The following is a 20,009-nucleotide window of genomic DNA, read 5'->3' as shown; positions in this document are numbered from 1 at the left end:
GGAGACACCCCCCAAGAACCAAGACACAGAACAGGACAATGGCATCGCCCTCCTCCCTTACATCAATGACACCACAGATAAAATCAGCAAAATTCTCCACAAACACAATATCAAGACAGCCTTCTGCACTGACCAAAAAATAGCCAACATATTAAGAAACCCCAAAGACAAGATCCAGCTAGAAAACCAAGGAGTCTATGAAATACCATGCAAAATCTGCCCAGCCACATACATTGGACAAACTAATAGGAGAATAAATGCACGCATTGCAGAACACAAGAACGCAGTCAGAAAAGAAGAAAAAACTTCCTCCCTTTTCCAGCACTTTAAAACAACAGGACACGAAATTGACTTCGAAGGAACCAAATTAATCTCCAAAATTGAACACTTCAACAAGAGAATAATCATGGAAGCCATCGAAATAGAGAAATACCCCCATAACATGAATAAACGTGACGATACCTCCCGCCTACCGGACATCTGGAAACTAGCCCTAGTCAACAGAAGAGTCCCAGCCACAAAGATTAACACCGGACCCAAGATAACACATGACACCACCACCAATCATCCTCACCAGATTCAAACCCAAACCCATCCCATAGATGAAATACAATCACCATCCAGAAGCCAGACCACAGCGGCATCACCAGCTGCTGCACCCCCCTCAGATCCCCACACAAAGCAAACTGACACACGCCATGGACACATGGCAAGACCTCAAACTCGGAGCCAAACCAAACCCCGGGATGTGGCATCACAGCCATCTGCTCACGACATTACATCAAAAAACTCAGGATATCACAACACTAGAACACAGCCCATTACCCAGGTTGTTAAAACACAAAAGACTAATGGGCACACATCAAGGACCTCACCCACACAGGATGATAGAAACAGCTGACTAATCTGCAAACATCAACTCCATCAACCAATCAAGATGTAACAACACAGGCAACCAACCCGCTCACAGCAACAAAGCCAGCACCCCACACCTCCCCACCAGTATTTATAGAGAGACGGCAGCTCCGATCACACTTTCTTCGCACAAGCACGAAGCCGAAGACACCAGCCTGAAGATGATGAGTGGGACCTTGTCAAAACATCACCAAGATACTCTCTCTCTCTCTCTCTCTCTCTCTCTCTCTCTCTCTCTCTCTCTCTCTCTCTCTCTCTCTCTCTCTCTCTCTCTCTCTCTCTCTTTCTCTCTCTCTCTCTCTATCTATCTATCTATCTATGGTCTAACCCAACATGTGGGAGGGGGCATTCTGCTCCCTTTCACCTTTCAGCTCCAATCCAGGAGCCCTCAAGCAGTCGCATTCACGACAAACCATTTTATACCAAATTTATATTTTGCTGATAAAGAAATAAAGGGATATATATATATATATATATATATATATATATATATATATATATATATATATATATATATATATATATATATCACCTAGATTAGTAAAATACAATAAAATATAAATATTAAAAGGATCTATGTTCAAATACCAATGCCTAGGCCATCTGAACATTGAAGCGCGGCATCGTTTATATTAACAAAAAGTCAGATACTGGACTGGTATATGTCTTCAGCTTACAGCTGGTCACAATGTGATCTACAGTTTGATGTAGGACCCCGCAGTCACACTAAAGGGAGGATACTATGCCCCATTTATACAGAGAGTCCCTGTAGATGCTGTGTGAGATGCAAATCCTATTGAAGATTGTCTGTTACTGATGTGGTAATTCAAAGTCTGTCACCTTTTTTGTGGGGTTATTTATATGTCTTCCTATGTCTGGGCACTCAGCAACCCATTTGACTTTCCATTGAGAATCAATATTAAAGTGGATTTGAGTCTTCCGGCTGATAAATGAGGAATGTCAGCATGCACCAGTAGGAGTGAGATGTTTATAATTTTTCTATATTGTCTCACTAGTGCACTTTGCCTTCGTAAAGCTGGTGGTGCTATATGGCTCAGAATAAGAAGCCAGCAAGTAGGAGTGATTTTAATATATCCACTTATAATCCTCAACAACATTATGAGAATTATAAGCAGATATATTAAAATCATGCATAGGTTCTAAAGCTTTGTCAAGTGTACACATATTAAGGATGTACAAAACATTATGTTCATGGAAAACATTTTTAGGTATTCCCTGCTCAAAACTAAGCATGCATAATTTGGATGTTTTGGACTATGCATGGAACAAAATGGGGCTGATTAGTCAATACCCAAGTCCAAATAGCGTGTCCTAGGCAACACTGGTTCATAGGGGAGGAGTGGGGACAAAGCCAAGGACATCAGCTGAAAAAAAATGTTTCTTCCTTCAGTAGCCTCCAACATGGCACATTCTATTAACTTGCCAGCCTTTGATTTTTTTGGTGCCTTGCTCCCCCCATAGTAACTGTCACTGTCCCATTGCCTTTCACTTACCCATGCTTCAGAGCAGGGTGGATTTGATTTAAATCAAGTTGATTTAAATCACAATTTAAATCATGATTTAAATCACTAGTAAAAAGGCATGATTTAAATCAACTCGATTTAAATCATAATTTTTAAAGAGCAGCTGACATCTCTTTTCTGGCAGTGGCTCCTCCTCTGACCCGCTGTTGACTCACCAACAGTCCCAATATTGCAGAATATACAGCCTCATGCTACATAACTAAGGTCCATTTCATGCTGATTAAACTAAATTATTAATGTATCTTAAATAGAAAACTATCTTTAGATAGATTTTTACTCCCAAAGCATTTTATTAAAATAAATTTGATAAAAATACAAAAAAATCCGTTTTAAGTAAAAAAAAAATTCAATTTCAATTTTAAAAATCCATTTTTTAAAAAATCATCGATTTTTACCCACCCTGCTTCAGAGCCTTTCCTGTCCTGCCCTGTCTCTTGCAGGTGTTGAGTATTGACTAATTTACTCTCCAAGTGCACTTTCTATTTACTCATATCTCCCTTGGTTTGGAAGGAAGGAAGGAAGGTAGGAGAGACCTTAATATTTTTTAAAAATGGGATTATAGCAAGAAGATTTTTTTTATTCCTACTTTAGTTTTATGTAGACAAACACAATTTGTGGAAACTTCCAGATTTCTTTTTTCTTCTTCTTAAGGTGATAACAGAAGTTATCAGTAATCTAGGACATAATTTCTATTATTTCGTTGACTGATTAAAACACCTACTCATTGAAGAAAATTGCAGGGAGTTCTTCTATAGCAGTATTTTCCAGTCTCTAGGTATTAAATATCAGTTTCTAAATATGGGCATGCTGGCTGAGCATAAGGGAACCTATAGTCCAATATACCTTGAAGGTATCAGTTATGAATCACTGTTTTAGAATATATTTTTTTACTTGTGTGGACTGCTGGTCAATCCAGTGTTGAGTTTTCCTGTTATCTAAAATGAATTATGGTCCTATGTGCCTTTGCAGGAAGGACGGAAAGAAATTTGCTGGGAATATGGGGGAGGCAGGAGAGTTAATGAGATATACCAAGCTGGGATTTTGTTGGCAAATGGGAGAAGAGTTTGTTATGATTGAGATCTGACATGCCATTGGGTTATGCCATACTGGAATATTTCTGGTTAGAATAGTTTATGAAAGGTTTTGGAGATGTTAAGCATTATCATCTCTCTATTCTGCTTTAAGTTATGATCATTTGGTTTTTTTTAATAGTGTAAAGCTATGATGCCGTGTGGAATGTAGTGATATATAAATAAAGTAAATAAATAAAAAGTAAATAAATACAAATGTCACTCAGAAAGGTGTTTCAACCTGTTAAATCATGGTTGACCCGAAACTGTTCAGCAGAACTTGTAGAATGCAGTGATCTTTTCCAGATATTAAATAAAATAGCTGTCAGGGTTCCAAGTAACTCCCCCAATGAAAGAAGACTTCGAGGCTTGAAGTTCCTCAAAGTTCCATTTTATTAGAGATGTCATATTGGCACATCTGGGAAAACCCGAATCTGAAAGCTTCCAGGTTTTCCCCACCCAAAGGAAAGTCCAAGTCCCTGCCCAGCACCAACAAGTTCATCACATGGTCCAATCAAAGCACCATCCCAACTGGAGATGGCTCCCAGCCACACCCCTCCAGCTGCAGGGCAAGATGTCGTTGGCTCTCTGAGAAAGAAATGTTATTATGACTATATATCACCCGTGCTCCATACAATCCCCCCTCCCAGTTTCCCACAGCAGTAAATGTGGCAGGCCTGAAGATCCAATGCAAAAGATGGCTTCCATCTTGACAATAGTTTTTCTATATCATGCACAGCTCTAATATCCATATTTTTCTTCTCAACAAAGAAACCCCATATTAATTCATTAATTTATTGTGTTATAATCCAGATAATATTATTTCTAATGTTTTACTTTAAACCTTGATATTTCCTTTTTCTTTGCTGACACACATTTTCAATGAGATGTATTATACAGCCCTAACCCCTTTTTTCCTAATTTCTCATTTCCAGGTTAAATAAGTGTATTCTCTACAATAGCAGATTGGTCACAACACAGTTTATGTGTATATTTATTGGTATTAGGAGCAACCACAATGTCAATTCCTTGAAGTATTTTTTGTGTGTGTGCAACAGTGAGTTGTCTGACCATTGAAGATACAGATTCTTTCTATGAACTTCTTCCCTATTTCTCTGAATGTGGGGTTCTTTCCACAAGAAAGCTGACTAATTTTACCACATTCCTGAAGTCTCTAAATTTTCTGCCTCCGTCACTTGTACAGGTCAGCTATTTTGGCCTCAAATGAACAGATTTTATCTTCTTTGTCATCACTTTGCAATTCCACAAAGGCACATTTAGAACTTTGTTATATATGAAAGGTATTTTACAAATGGTCATAACCCACTATGAAGGGGACATGTTTTCACCTTTGCATTCAGTTTCATTATGACTGTCACTGTAGTAGCTTCAGGAGAAACTTCTGCTTTTTCTCCCTCTGAAATACTGAATTATTCCTTCATTTACTTCTTTTTTGCTTGTTCTTTTCTGCTTTTTGCCAAGAATATTCATGGACATGTCTATGTAATCAGTGTTTGTTTATTTAATTTCAGGGACCTTTATTTCATATCAGTTAATATTGGGTAGACCAATGGATAACTTCACTTGCTTCAGTAAACATCTGTGGTGCAGCAAGCAGTTTTTTAAAACAATTGGGAAACAAATTACCATTGTTGATTGGCATAGCCATAGCCACCTCTGTCTTGGAGTGGAATTCTATAATAGATACGTGTTTTCATTATCAGCCTTTTACCAGCACATAGTAAAGTTGCTCATCCCAGGTACAGGTGGCATTATAAAAGCAGGTTTTCATGGAGATAGATGCTGTGAGCAGTGTTTTCAACTCTCATGAGCTACTATTTTTCTATTTCTGGACTGTCCATCTTGTTACTGACTGCTAAATTTGCCTTCCAAATGAGGAAATCACCAAACTATTTCAGTTTCCGTTAGTCTGATTATTACATCGATTTTCATGTATATAGAGCTACCTTTGACATTAACATGGCTATTACTACTTTGCTATCATTTATTTTAGTTCCACTATAGGCTTTGGAGCATTATTAGGCAGGCAATTCCCTAGATACCAATCAAGTGTTATGCATTAGTTAATGGAATGTAGATATTCGAAATTAAGCAGACAAATTCCTTGTATCTAAAATCGATTGATGAATTGTGTACCATCAAGTTGATATTGACTCTTAGAGACCACATAGATAGATTTTCTCTCTTCCTAAACTTCATGTCTTCCAACCGTGCACTCATCGCAACTGAAACTTAGTCCATCAGCCTTGTTGCTGGTAATCCTCCTTTTCATTCTGCTTCTACCTTTCCCAGTATTACAGCCTTCTCCAAAGAGCTAGTCTTTAGATAATGTGTCCAAAGTAAGATAATTTAAGCCTAGTCATTTATGCCTTGAGGGAGAATTTTGGGTTAATTTGTTTGATGATCCATTCATTTTGACTCTGTATACTATTCTGGAATCCAAGGCTGTTGTAGAATATATGTGGAACAGCCTTGACATTTATTTGAGGATATACAAATATTTTATTTTCAATAATATTTATTTATTTATGTGTTTGTTTGTTCATTCAATCAATCAATCACTCAATTAATTTCTATAGCTGGCCATCTTAATCAATGGCTCCAAGCAGCTTAACATTCAAAAAGAAAAAAAATATTACAATTAAAAATACTAAAAACATTTTAAAACAATGAAAATGATAAAAAATACTAAAAGTATCCAGATCAAATATATATCAGAACAAGATACTTGACCAGTTAGCAATACAGATAGGAAACAGGACATTAACGCATTCATAACACATATGATTAAATATTTTGTTTGTTCTTTAGACACATTTTTGAGGTGTGAGTATGTGTGGGTGTGTATGTGTTTATTAGTCCAAGAAAGCCTGGTTAAATGTATGGAAACAAAAGCAAATAGCTTTTGTCATAGCAGATTTAATATACCAAGAATGTAATGCCACATTGTTAAGCATGACGGTGATGGGGAATGGGGATAAGAGAAATGTGTGTTTTGTAACAAATATAGGGAGGCATGTTTATCTGAAATGTTAAGAGTGCATAAGACTATTAAATCCAGAATCTCAGATTAGTTACAGTGGCTGCAGCACACCTTGTGGAAGAGGAAATTCTATATGATCATGATCATCTCCTGCCATATAGCAGACCACAGCCTTTTTTCTTTTCAGATTTTTATTTGTAAATAGTATTTATAATGCATTCCTCAATAATCTGCTGTCTCACACGTATGTTTATCCATGATACATGCTTTAATTCTTTCTCTAATGAATACAGTGCACATAACTTTACTAACTAGATTTCCTTAATCTTTTTAAAGTAAAATTTATGATATAATTATATAAAAGTGATGATACAACATTGTACATTTGTACACAGTTTTAGATTTCTGTCCAATTACTATAGAAACCCAAACAACAATAGACTTTTTATATTAGTTTCATATAAAATTTTTTATATAAAATGAATTATATTTTGGGGGCATCTTGTTATATTATAAACCCTATACTCTAAACAAAGAAATCACTTATATTATTAGTTTTAGTTATATATATATATTATATATTAGATCTTCACCCAGATCTATGATGAGGGAGAATCACTTCATTGCTCTTACCATATTTTGTCTTTATGTTTTATTGCAATTCATTTAATTGTTGTAAACTGCCCAGAGTTATTGAGAGTGGGAAAGTATACAAATTTAATACATTATTATTATTATTATTATTATTATTATTATTATTATTATTATTATTTAATCTTTAGTGAGATTCACAGCCTTTGAGGCTGGTTAATAGCTTAGCAGCTCAAGTCCTAATCAAGGACCTAGGAACTCTTAAGGTATCGTCGGAGGATGTAAGCTGTTCCGAGTAAGGTAGCTTTTTGTAGAGTCAAAATGTTCCAGTCCAGTAAATTTAGAATTTCTAAATAGCGGGGTAGCCCTTTGGGTATTGCTGCTGCTTATTATTATTATTATTATTATTATTATTATTATTATTATTATTATTATTATTATTATTATTAAACATGAAACTCCGTCAACTGAACATTTAAAAATCTATCATAAATACCATTGACTGGTGCTAATGGTTGATACAGGTTGCTGCCAGCATCCTAGGTTTGTTTGTTTGTTTGTTTATTATTTGCAAAATAATATGCAGTAGTATATTTTTCTTGTTTCATCAGTTTTGCATTCTTCTACATAGACACATTAATTTATCATTTAAAGAGATCACAAAGGGTAACTGATTCATTCATTATACTGCCTTTCGAAATAAAAAATGTATCATATTCAGGTGATATTAAATTCAAAGATCCCTGAGTCCTCTGTTAAGCTTTGCACTTAATTTGTTCATTCTTTTAATGAAAAAAGTTTGCCTATTATTCAATATAGAAGAACTGGAGAGCTAATTTGTTTTATTGGTTAAGGCACAAGCTAGAAGCCAGAAACCTGTGAGTTCTAGTCCCTCTTTAGGCATGAAAGCTAGCTGGGTGACTTTGAGCCAGCCACTTTCTCTCAGCCCAACTCACCTCACAGGGTTGTTGTTGTAGGGGAAATGGGAGGATGAAGGAGTATTGCATGTGTTCACCACCTTGAATAATTTATAAAATAATAAAGGTGGGATATAAATAAGCAAGCAAACATTGTTTAACTGCAGAAAGCAAGTCTCATTAAAAAACATCAACATTTTTGTAAGGCAAAAATGTGAATTTGACTTTAATCCAATGTACTGATTTGCTTACAAAATATTTCTACTATTTGGTGCGGTCTACAGAATATTCATTTGGAACAGTCTGTTTTCTTTTGTATTTGTGGCATATTTCATTGAAAGATATTGCCTCATTCCATGTGTAGGTTTTATGGGGGCAAACTCTCCTAAGAAAATTAATTACAGGTAAGTGGTGTCGTTTTGTGAATAGAGATGGAATATTACAATACTAAATGCTCTGTGCTTTTCAAACCTTTCTCAAATCTCAGAAAACGTTTGCATCTGGGAATGAGCAAAGGTTCTGACCAGTTCTTATTATGCTGTAAGCACATCATCATCCCTTAACTGATCTGCTTTTCCTTGAATCTGGGAGTCAGAAATCCCTTTTTCTCTTCTGTTTTTCTGCTGCAGAAATTCCCAACATTCCCATTTTGTGGGCTCCAGAGAGGGGTAAGCAATATCTTCAATCCCAGCCAATGATTTCTAATCCAGTTCATTGCTAGTATTTTTGTTTGTTTTATTTTGGCATCATTTATCAAAAACAATTTTAGATGCGTACTCATTTTTAAAATTTCCTTGTGGAGTCTCATGTTCTTAATTTTGTTTATTGGAGGATCCCCAGATCTCCATCAGGCATTAAGGCTTAGCCTCATCTCCATTTGTGTTCTGTATTCTTGTGAATTTTCATATAGCTATGTTGCCTTATATTATTTATTAGAACAAGAGCATCCAAATTCTGGGGTTCTTTTACTTAGAGTAATCTTAGTTACCAGAATAATAGTGTATTAACAGCCCCAATAGCTACTCAAGAGCTTTGTTTTTCTTCCTTGGCAGCTGCTTTTTCTAATCATACATGGGCATGGCCCTATTCAGTCTTTGCTTTTAAAAAAATGATATGGCTCTCATTGCTTTCTTTCTGCTTTGCCTACTTGCTGGCTACCTGGCATTGCAATGCACTGTTTGCTGCTTGATTGCCTGGAATTGGTCTTCTTTACCTTTGATTGTAGTATTTACTTAACGTATTGCCCATGAGTTCTGGCTGCCACTTGTATATGACTATTGATGGATACTCCCAGTTATCTCTTGTCAAACCTTTCCCCTCTTTTCACTGTTTCCAATGATATTATGCATCTGCTGACTTCATTGAATTGCTGTCCTGAAGATTTGTGCATCTGCTAATTGATCCTGCTCTGTCAATTTGCTATGTCTGCCTTTTTTTCTTGCCTTGTATGTTTGACCACTAGCTTATGTTGATCACATGATACCCTTCGAATTTGACTGCACATTAGTACTGCCATTTCTATGCAATCCCAATCATTTGCTGATTGTGTGCTCTTTCTTGTTTATATACTGCTTACTCTTCCATCAAAAAATTAAAAATGTGAAGAAGAGAAAAATGTTTTGATCTGGCTCCAGTTTACCCTTATTCGGTACCATATGCTTGGATTTTTAGAATGTATCTTTATTTATTTTTTAATCAGAATATTACTCTTACAAAGTTTAGAATAGATCTCCTACTGTATAGCTTTTTCTTTGCTAAATTTACTGATAAGAGTATCTATAAGGATTTGTAGCAGGGAGATTTGATGTTTAGAAACAGTACAAAGTGGGGATGCTTTCCACTGGGCTATATAAAAAAAGAATAAGGAATGTGTCTTGACTACATTTGCTTTATATTTGTGTAATGTGTTGTCATGTCCAGTTTATACCAGTTCTGTTCTTGGATTAACGTGAGTGACATAGATGAACAGGTCCTAATTATTGTTCTAGTTAACAAAGTGTTTGTCTACAAAAAGTCAGAAATAAGCTATAGAAAAATAGCCCAGAAATGCTAAGATACATTTAGAGAAAAGCTAGAAAGGGCTCTCAATGGAATAGCTGATATAATTCCATCATATATCATCTATTTTTTTCTTAGGGATATTATTTCATTTGATATACTTTTTTTAAAGAGAATTGTAAGGAAAACTTTTTACTAAATACTCAATTTTATTGAAGAAAAAATCTAGAAGGCATTAGCTATTCAAAAGACAGTAACATACTCTTTAAAATATCTTCTGGCAACTTTCCATGCAGTATTCCAAGAAGATGCAAGGACCTTCTGAGAAAGAACCCCAACTTCAAAGTAGGTCTTTCTCCTTAGTCTCAATGTTAAGATTTCACACAATTAAAATTGCCTGGGAATTTTTCTCGTAATCTTCTATTATAATCTCTGACTTGACATAAATTTCCATTCTCACATTGTCATTCAACTAATAGAGAATCTTGTTTCCTGAACCATGTATTGATGGCATCATATTAAATAAAGTTTATTTAAATTGCTGGTAGCAGTGACTTCCAATATAACAAGACAATTATTGTACATCTGGTTTTGCTTTTTTTCTGATATTAATACTTTGAAATGGACAGAGATTCCATGTAGTAAAACTGAGAAACACTCTTGAAGAATTCTAATCCTGTTCTAGTTTCTTAGAAATCTTATATTTGCTGCAGCATTTTTTCTAAATTAAGTCACAAATATAAAAATTCTTGCTTTTAATTCAAAGCTTTCCTGACAGCTTTCATTATGTTAGAATTAGAATTCAGGTAGTCTGCATCGTAGAATTTTCTATATTCTATCATTTGAAAATGTATATGTGTTCTGAAGGAGCAGGTATTTTTTAACAAATATTCCTAGTTACTAGAATGATCTTCCAACTCAGATATTAAATAAAACACACATTCTTGTGTTTTGATGTAGCATTTCTTGCATAGTTTTTCTGTTTGCAACTTCTTTTATAGTTTGAATAGTTTTTTTGTCTTGTTGTTCGTGATTTTCAATTCTTAATAAAATTCTGTTCTTGACTTTTCTATTTGAAAAACACTTCATTTTGCCTTTTGACTTGTGTATGACATTTCAACTGTGTTTTAAATCTGTTGCTCAAATGGATAAATCTAAATTATAATTCTTCATCTGAAATCTTTTAGCATCACTTTCAAGGAAGTTTCTCTATTATACTTGTAAAATTTTAATTTTGGGAGGAGGGAGGTTGGCAGTACTCTAATTAATTTCTTCCTAGTAAAACTAAAACAAGAATACTGAGTTACCTGCAACATTTTTCTCTTACCATTAAAGCAGAATTTTTATTTTTTATACGCACCCTCATCCCACCTCACCTCAATTTAAGAACTGCAAAATTAAGGATTCAATATATTAATTTCTTCTGGAGTCTTACCATTTTAGTTGTTAAATTGAAATCTTTGAAATACAAATTAAAAATCCCCCAGTGGAGAATCCCCTTATCTTTGGCTTTGCCATTCAGTTTAGCTAAATGTCTAAGAATCACACAAGGCCGCATTTGCAAAGATTTTTAATTACATCTAGAAAATTAATTTGTATGTTTGAAACTGAGTTTTATACTCTTGTGAGGAATTGGTATATTACTGGATCACTATATAATAGGCAAATTGATTTTACCAATACAGAAATTACAAACTTAATACTTCAGATTACTTTATATTACCGTCAGAATTCCATATTATTTATGTGTACAGTTTGTAATTTTTCTTCAGTGCGTTTTTGTACATATAAATGATGTGATAGGGCAGTCATGTAATTCCTATAATTTTTAAATTTGTTTGTTCATTTGTTTTATATGGCTGCCATCTCAAACAAGTGATTCTTGGTGGTGAACAACCATAAAATTTATTCAAACCAAATTACAAGCACAATACAAAAGAAAATGAAATATAGATAGCAGCTGAGAAAATTATAACACATGTATGTTAACAAGATCAAGAGTAATGGATGGGATTGGTTTTAAACTTTATGTGATGTTATTTTTAGAATGTATTGTTATTTCTATGGTGTTAATGCTGTTAATTGTCAGTTACATTTTTACTATTTCATGTAAACCACTTTTTCTTAGGAGCATAGTAGAATACAAATCCTAATAAATAAGCAAATAAATAGTAGAATCACTGAAGATTTATAATAGCTTTTGTTAATTAGAAAAATACACATAAAAATAATTGTACATCAAATTTAATTAGACTGTTTTTCCTCTTTAACTAGGTACAACTAATTTTGCCAAGCCATGACTTCCAGTCACTATCAGTTTGTTCCCTGCAAATCTCATGGTACCAGTGGCATGTTAATTGGTGTAGTCTTTGCTCCTGCTATGTTAAATTTTGTACGGTGCATGTTTCAGCCAAGGTTTGATGCAAAACTTACTTGAAGTTCCTCTTCTTAATCATTTGGTATATGTATTGCCTTAAGTTAACCTAATCTATTGATAATGCTATTATCAGTGCTATTTTGCTTCTAGAGCCTTTCAGTTTTAGTTGCTCTCATTTCTTGCATCTTCCTGAAGCACAGATGACCAGATGCGAAGCTTTTATATTTTTATTAAGCCTTTGCATTATAACCCTGCCATTTAAAGGATGAGAAGTAATGAGGAAAGAATATTGTTTCAAGATTCATTTGAAAGTTAAAATATCAATAATTGAGATTATATTAAAAATCCAGTCTAAAGAGGGGGATATAATGTCAGTGACTACTCACTACACAGATACATGTAACCCATAAAATATTCTTTCCTGAATCCTATTGCATCGGTGGGCTATTGGCCAGCTGCCTTGTTTTGACTGGTCATTCCCTTTTCAGTAGGGAAATGCTAATAGGTCGCCCACTTGGCAGCTGTGACTTTTATGAATAATATTTCACTAATAAAATCATTCAAAGTCTTGATTGGCATAAAGGAGTCATGGTATGTAGTTGAGGCTGATGTCTGACTATGCTAATTGGGACACCTTTAGGCCTTTGGGTGCCAGTGCTATAGGCAGGATTTTCATTATGTCCCTTGCCATTTATGGACTAGATGTATACCCTTTTTGGCTGTTCTGGAGGACAAAAGGGGGGGGGGCATGATCAACTGGATTCCCAAAATAATCACTGCATCATTGTGAGAGGGAGTATTTCATATAGACCTGAAAGAGGCTGTGCTATGCCCTCCTTAAAACACTCTTGGAACTGCTATATGAGATAACTATTACCTTGTCTCTAGGTTTCCCATTTTAGGAAGATTATTGGGAATATGTTAGGGAAGCAACTTCTAAACTCCCTAGGAGACATTGGTTATTGAATGCTTTTTAGTCAAGATTTAGGCTTACATGGGGGAATAGATTCCTTCTAATCCTTTTAGACCTCTCATCTGACTTTGATACATCTATCAAATATCTTTTTGGGATATCAGAGTTGGGGACACTACATTGCAGTTGTTTTTATCCTTCTTCAATTGATGGTTCCAGTTGGGGGTTGTAAGTGACAAAATGCCAAACCTCCTTTACTTTTAAACTTTTGTAAAAATCCACTGGGAGAGGTTGTATATTGGTTTAGAGTGTGGTATCTTCAGTATGTTGATGATACTCAACTGTATGTTACCTCTCCAGACTATTCCAGTTATGCAATGAAAGAGTTGTCCTGGTACCTACAGACAGTTGGGATCTAGATGAGAAGAGCCAGGTTAGGTTGAACTCAGGGAAGATGGAACTACTATTTATTTAGTGAGATTCTTAATCAATTTGCTGTTTTCTTTCAAAGGGGTTGCAGATAATTTTTGCTTAATCCCCAAAAAATTATTTTAGTTTTCATTGGTGTAGTCCATTATTATTGTTGTTGTTGCTGCTGCTGCTGTTGCTGCTGTTGTTGTTTATTAAATTTGTTTGCTGCTCATTTCATCACATGGAGTGGACCATAGTATAGTATAGTCATTTGCTAGATCCAAAGGTGCTGGCTAATGATGAAAAAAGTAATTTCAGCTACTACAACAAAAGTAACCTCCAAACCCTATATTCAGTTCTAGGCATCCCTGCTTCAAACCTGAGCATTCCGTTGCAGATCCTTTTAGAAGCAGAGAGGATAAGACTCAGAAATCTAGTTTGTAAGATTTCTAAGGGGTATATGTTATAGTATAGCAAGTAAATAATCAACTATTCAATTTCATTTTTAATATGAAACAAAGCAAATGATTGAAATCATTATTAAATTTATATTTATTAAATAAATAGGTAAATATTTAGTGTAGTAGTGTAGTATTCATATAGTGAATAATTAAAAATATAAAGAAACTGGTGAAATCAAACAGAAACCATTTTGTTTTCTTCAGCAAATCAAGACATTTGGTGAAACCATTTTCTGTTTAAATATCATTTATCGAAAAAGAATCCTTGCTAACCTACAGCACAAAGAGAATACTTTAAATCACGTAGAAAATCTATGATATGGTTTCCATAAAAAAAATATGGAAAAAAGAAGATCAAACTAGGATATAAACCATGAAATAAATATCATTGGTGCTATATGAGAAAATATCCTTATTAATTTATTTAAAATATTTATGTGGCTGCCAATATTTCATAACATAACACTGGATAGCTAACCAAAACAGAATCAAAATAAAGAAAAGCTTCACAGATTTAAAGCCATGGCAGACAAACAAGATGCCATAGACTCCTATAACAAATACCCATGTCCTGGCTCAACTCCTTTTCTAACCAATGCCTGGGTGAAGACCCATTGGAAAAACTGCCTAAGGAGATGAGAAACTCATTCAGATTTCACCTAGTTGGGAAAAAAACTATTAATGCTATGGCTTTTTTTTTCTGTTGCACACGTTTAAACAATGCAACAAAAAAAATTAAAGCATCCATGATAGGAATAAAAACTAAATATCAATAAAATAGCAAGTCAAAAGATAAAACAACTGAAAATAAAAGCAGAGTTTGCCTAGTCCAGAGCTGTCAAACTCGTGGCCCATGGGCCAGCTGCATCACACGCTGGCACTGCCCATGCCCAGTTTAGCGAATGGGAAACAAGTCGTGATACGTCACATGATGATGCCGTGATGACACGAGTTTGACACCCCTGGCCTAGTCGAATTCTCAACCTGTGGTCCGTGGACTCCTGGGGGAGGGCACGATATCATCATTGGGGTGTCCGTGAAGGCTTGAAGAAATTTAAATCTTGAGTTTAGTCTTTCTTTGTCCAAGAAAGCAAAAAAAGCAACTTTCATATATATCTGTCTAGTTATATTAAAAATGACAGTGGAATGGAATGTGACCATGGGGAATGAGGGGAAGAGAGGCTGCCTAGGAAACAATCAGATAAGAGAAGCAGGAGTCCCCAGTAGCTTAACGGTCAGCGAAAGAAACTTAGGAAAACCCCACCTTATAACCTGACTGCAGTTGTGGTGCTTTGTAACTGAATCAAAATTATATTCGTAATTATAATAGTCTCAACATCCTATAGTCACATTATTATCATTTGTGACTTTCAGTGCCGGTTTCCAGCAATCAAAGACAGTGGGGAAGCCAGGAGAAGGTTGCAAATGACAGTCTTGTGACAAGATTCACCTAACAACTGCAGCTTCCAAAACTGCTGTTGTAAGTTGGCACAGTTATGCTTTAAACTGCTTCGCTTAGCAATGAAAGTCCCAGTGTCACAGTTAATTACTGTAATTAACTGTGGACTATCTATATAAACAAAAAGTGTACAAGCTACATATTCTTAAAATGTTAGTTCTGCTTTTAGGAATTATGCCTCATTTATCTTGGAATGACAGTTTTTCATTGGGATAGATTTTGATTAAAAGAGTATTAATATTGGGGGTGCTAAAAGAATCATATTGAGAAATTGCACATTATATTATTTCAGTTGTTAAGGAATGGTTATCAGAAATGTGTGATCTATTTATTTGGAAAAGGCAATATTTTCTCCTAATCTAAGGATGTAGCAATATGTCTTACTATGGCAGAGACCTTTTGATGCTTTACAATAATATTTTGTATTTTTTATATTATGCTGTATTTATGACTCTTAATAGGTATAATATATAAAGATTCCCCTCTTTTCTGTTTCTTTGTTGTGGGTTGGGTTTTTCTATTTTTTTTTCTTTTGATTTTGTTTTACATTTTTTAAAATTAAGAATTGTTTTTTTTAAGAATTGTTTTGGTAACTGTGTGTGATAAAAATGTAAAATACATTGATTAGTAATTGCAAAAGAGGTATTAGAAATGTAGGATATACAGTAAACCCAGGACTTTATAAATTGGTATTTAATAGATATCTAGATTATAGTTATAGATCTATAGTTTCACATATTTGTAAGGACAAAATATTGTAGAGCACGGGTGTCAAACTCGCAGCGCCACGTTGCCGTCATATGACATTTTGCAATATTTTCCCATTTGCACAGCTGGGGTGGGCGTGGCCTGCTGTGACGCATCCGACCGTCGGGTTGCCAGTTTTACACCCCTGTTGTAGAGGCTAGATCTGTGCATTAATTATGATGCTGTCTCTGTCAGCAAACTATTGCATTCTGCATTATTTCAATTTTTAGATCTCTTCTTTCCATATCCCATCTCTTATCTATAAATGTAATTATTTCAGTCCTGGTATCAGCAAAAATCCATTAAAGGTTACCAGAAATAACAAAATATCTATTCTAACCATTTTAATCTTTACTTTATTCAAATGATGTTGTTATAGCACGTTGTAATTTTGAACAGTTAACTGAGCAAGCGTATGTATGTGGATACTATTTATTTTCTCAAGTCAGTGGTTGGTAATATTTGATACAGTTGAATAATATACAGTATTTGTAGTACATATCTGTTGTTATCTATATAGGAATATAGCACATTGTAGTCAGGTGTCGTATTCCTACCGGTATTTCTGCAAGGTTGAAAACAGAACTGAAACTAAAATGCTGCATAATTTTAATACTTGATGACCATTTATCTGTTCCCTGTCCATATTCATGTTCAGTTAAGAACAGCTGAAGAATATTCAGGTTTCATTTTTGTGTCAATAGTTCATTATAATTAATTGGTATTTTAAGAAAAATACTTTATTATCCATTAGTCTAAGGCAGGGGTGTCAAACTCAAGGCCCGCAGAAGTGCTTAGATCTGGCCCGCCGGGCCAGCCTGGAAACAGCAAAGGACAGGCCCCTGGTGCCTCTGCCAGTGAAAATGGAGCTCGGAGGGTCGTATGCGTGCCCCCACACCTCATTTTCACTGGCAGAGGACTATCCAAACAAACTAAAAACAAAACAGAACGAGAAATGTTTCCCCTTCTGCATTTGAGCATGCATTAAGGGAAAGGAAAGGAGAAAGGGAAGGAGGAAAGGAAAAGAAAAAGAAGGGAAGATGGGAAGCGAGCAAGGAAAGAAAGAGGGGAAAGAAGAAGAAAGGAGAATGAAGAAGGCAGGAAAAAGAAGAGAAGGATTGAAGGAAGGAAGAAAGGAAGGAAGGAAGAAAGGAAGGAAGAAGGTAGGTTATAATGAGAGTGAATGAGAGTCTCAGAAAAGTCCTGCCTTAGCACTTGGCCACCACAGGTGCCCCAACATGGGTGATGAGCTGGCCACATCCACTATGGCCACGCTCACCCCAGCCATATCCACCTGGCCCTCCAAGATCAAATACAACCCTGATGCGACCCTCAGTGAAATCGAGTTTGACATCCCTGGTCTAAGGGATAGATCCATTTTTTTCAGATCACTGAACTGAAAAGATGTCCATTAATTCTGAGACATTTTTTTAAAATGGAATTAAACAATATAAGGAATTCTTCAAACCAGTTTCCACTGGTTTCTTGAATAGTGCACAAGCAGGGCCTAATCTTGCATTCCTTTGCACCTGGTTTTCAGAGGCATATATTAGATTTAATTTTGTTAGTATCTTTGTTTTCAATAAAGTATTTTGAAAGAAAATTGGCATACTCTAAGGCAAAGCACAATTTTCTAACACAGACCTTGTACAACATGTAGAGGGTAAAGGGACATACTGATAAATTAAAAATAATCACAGCCGCAAAGGAGTACCTGGCATGCCAATCAGTTCTTAGTTAGCCTTCTGTAAATGGGTATTTTGTGATTAGCGACTGTATGTCCACAATATCAATCATTTGGTAAATAGACAAATATCCCATGGCAGTCACGTACCTAGTGTGTCACAATGTGTTTTTCAAATTACTAATGTCATTATCCCAAAAAGGGTTCTCTGAGTACTCATAACGAACAAAAACTGATTTCCTTTCTCTCAGCTCCTTGCTGCATTTCTCTCTCAGTATCTGAGAGTTTTCTGAATTGTTGGTTGTGAAAAATTAGTACAACCCATTGAATTTAACTTTTTTGACATATTTTAATAAACATAAATTTTGATCTTTATCTCAACAATGTTAATAGATAAAAGGGATGTTATATAATGCACCCTGTAGCACAGCTGTCCCCAGATGGGGAGAAACGGGCTCAGGCTCAACCCATCCAAGACCGAGTGGCTGTGGTTTCCGACGTCCCGATATAGTCAGCTGGCACCATCGCTGGCTATTGGGGGCGAATCATTGGCCCCCACGGAAAGGGCTCGTAACTTGGGCGTCCTCCTGGATTCACGGCTGTCTTTAGAAGAGCACTTGACGGCCGTGACCAGGAGGATTTTTCATCAGGTTCGCCTGATTCGCCAGTTGCGTCCCTTTCTAGATCGGGACTCGCTACGCACAGTCACTCATGCCCTCGTCACCTCTCGTCTGGACTATTGTAACGCTCTCTACATGGGGCTCCCCTTGAGGTGCACTCGGAGGCTCCAACTGGTGCAGAGTGCGGCTGCGTGGGTGGTTATGGGAGCGGCGTGGAGCTCCCATGTAACACCTCTCCTGCGCGAGCTGCACTGGCTCCCGGTGGTCTTCCGGGTGCGCTTCAAGGTTCTGGTTACCACCTTTAAAGCGCTCTGTGGCTTAGGACCTGGTTATTTACGGGACCGCCTACTACCATTAATAGCCTCCCACCGACCAGTACGCTCCCACAGAGAGGGGCTCCTCCAGGTGCCGTCGGCCAAACAATGTCGGCTGTCGGCCCCTAGGGGGAGAGCCTTCTCTGTGGGGGCACCGACGATCTGGAACGAGCTCCCCCCAGAGATACGGAAGATCCCGGATCTGCGCACCTTCCGCCGCGAGCTGAAGACTCTTTTATTTCATCAAGCTGGCCTCGCCTAAATCTTCTCCCTTTTAAGTGCAAATTTTAAATTTTAATGTTGTTTTAAAATATGGGTATTTTAAATTATGGGTATTAATGCAGCCAAATTTATTTAATTCATTTTATTCGATTTTAAATTTTTATATGTATGTGTTTTATTTCGTGGCTGTTCACCGCCCTGAGTCCTTCGGGAGTAGGGCGGTATAGAAATTCAATAAAATAAATAAATAAAAAATAAATAAATGTCCAGGAACGCCAACATCTAGCAGTGTCCTTGTTGATCTAGGCAATAGCTGATCTGGTATAGGTTTCTGTAAATTACATTTCACTTATTGTTTATGGGAGAGATACTGTTCATCTGGCTCCTCTATGAACCCTGACAAACGTGGTTGAACCATAGCTGTCATCCTTCTCAGAGTATGTAGACTTCACAACCACATCAAGGTAATGCCTTACTGGGATTGTGAGTAATTTACTTTAGATTCAGTCTAAAACCTGATAATTCAAGTCTTAACCAAGGATCTAGAATTATTCAGCTAGCATCTAAGAATATAAACATTTTGAAACAGGAGTTGGTTTTTTTTTTTTGTAAAATTAGGGAGTTTAGGTCTGATAAATTCAATATATCCATATTACAAGGAAGTCTTAGGTATTGCTCTGAGGGCTCCAATCATGATCGGATTTCTTTTCTCTATAAGCATTCAGATTTGATCCTACAATCAAATCTACAATCAATCCTACA

General features: G+C 35.9%; 1 protein-coding gene across 17 annotated transcripts in view; it reads left to right on the top strand.

Annotated features, from left to right (window-relative positions):
• The window catches only part of GPHN (gephyrin), a 243,729-nt gene that overhangs the window by 113,922 nt on the left and 109,798 nt on the right, over positions 1–20,009 (top strand). For 8 of the 17 annotated variants that reach the window (XM_034417587.3, XM_034417585.3, XM_034417581.3 and 5 more), the window contains exon 5: positions 8,671–8,709. The exons of the other annotated variants lie outside the window; for them this stretch is intronic. In XM_034417587.3, coding sequence (XP_034273478.1) covers positions 8,671–8,709 — 39 coding nt within the window. The remainder of the gene's footprint in view (positions 1–8,670; positions 8,710–20,009) is intronic. 17 annotated transcript variants of the gene reach the window in all.

Source organism: Pantherophis guttatus, chromosome 1 (genome assembly GCF_059756535.1).
Source record: "Pantherophis guttatus breed Tessera chromosome 1, ASM5975653v1, whole genome shotgun sequence".
NCBI classification, from domain to species: Eukaryota; Metazoa; Chordata; class Lepidosauria; order Squamata; family Colubridae; genus Pantherophis; species Pantherophis guttatus.
Note: the sequence above shows the minus strand (reverse complement) of the source record. Positions and strands in the feature narration are given on the sequence as shown.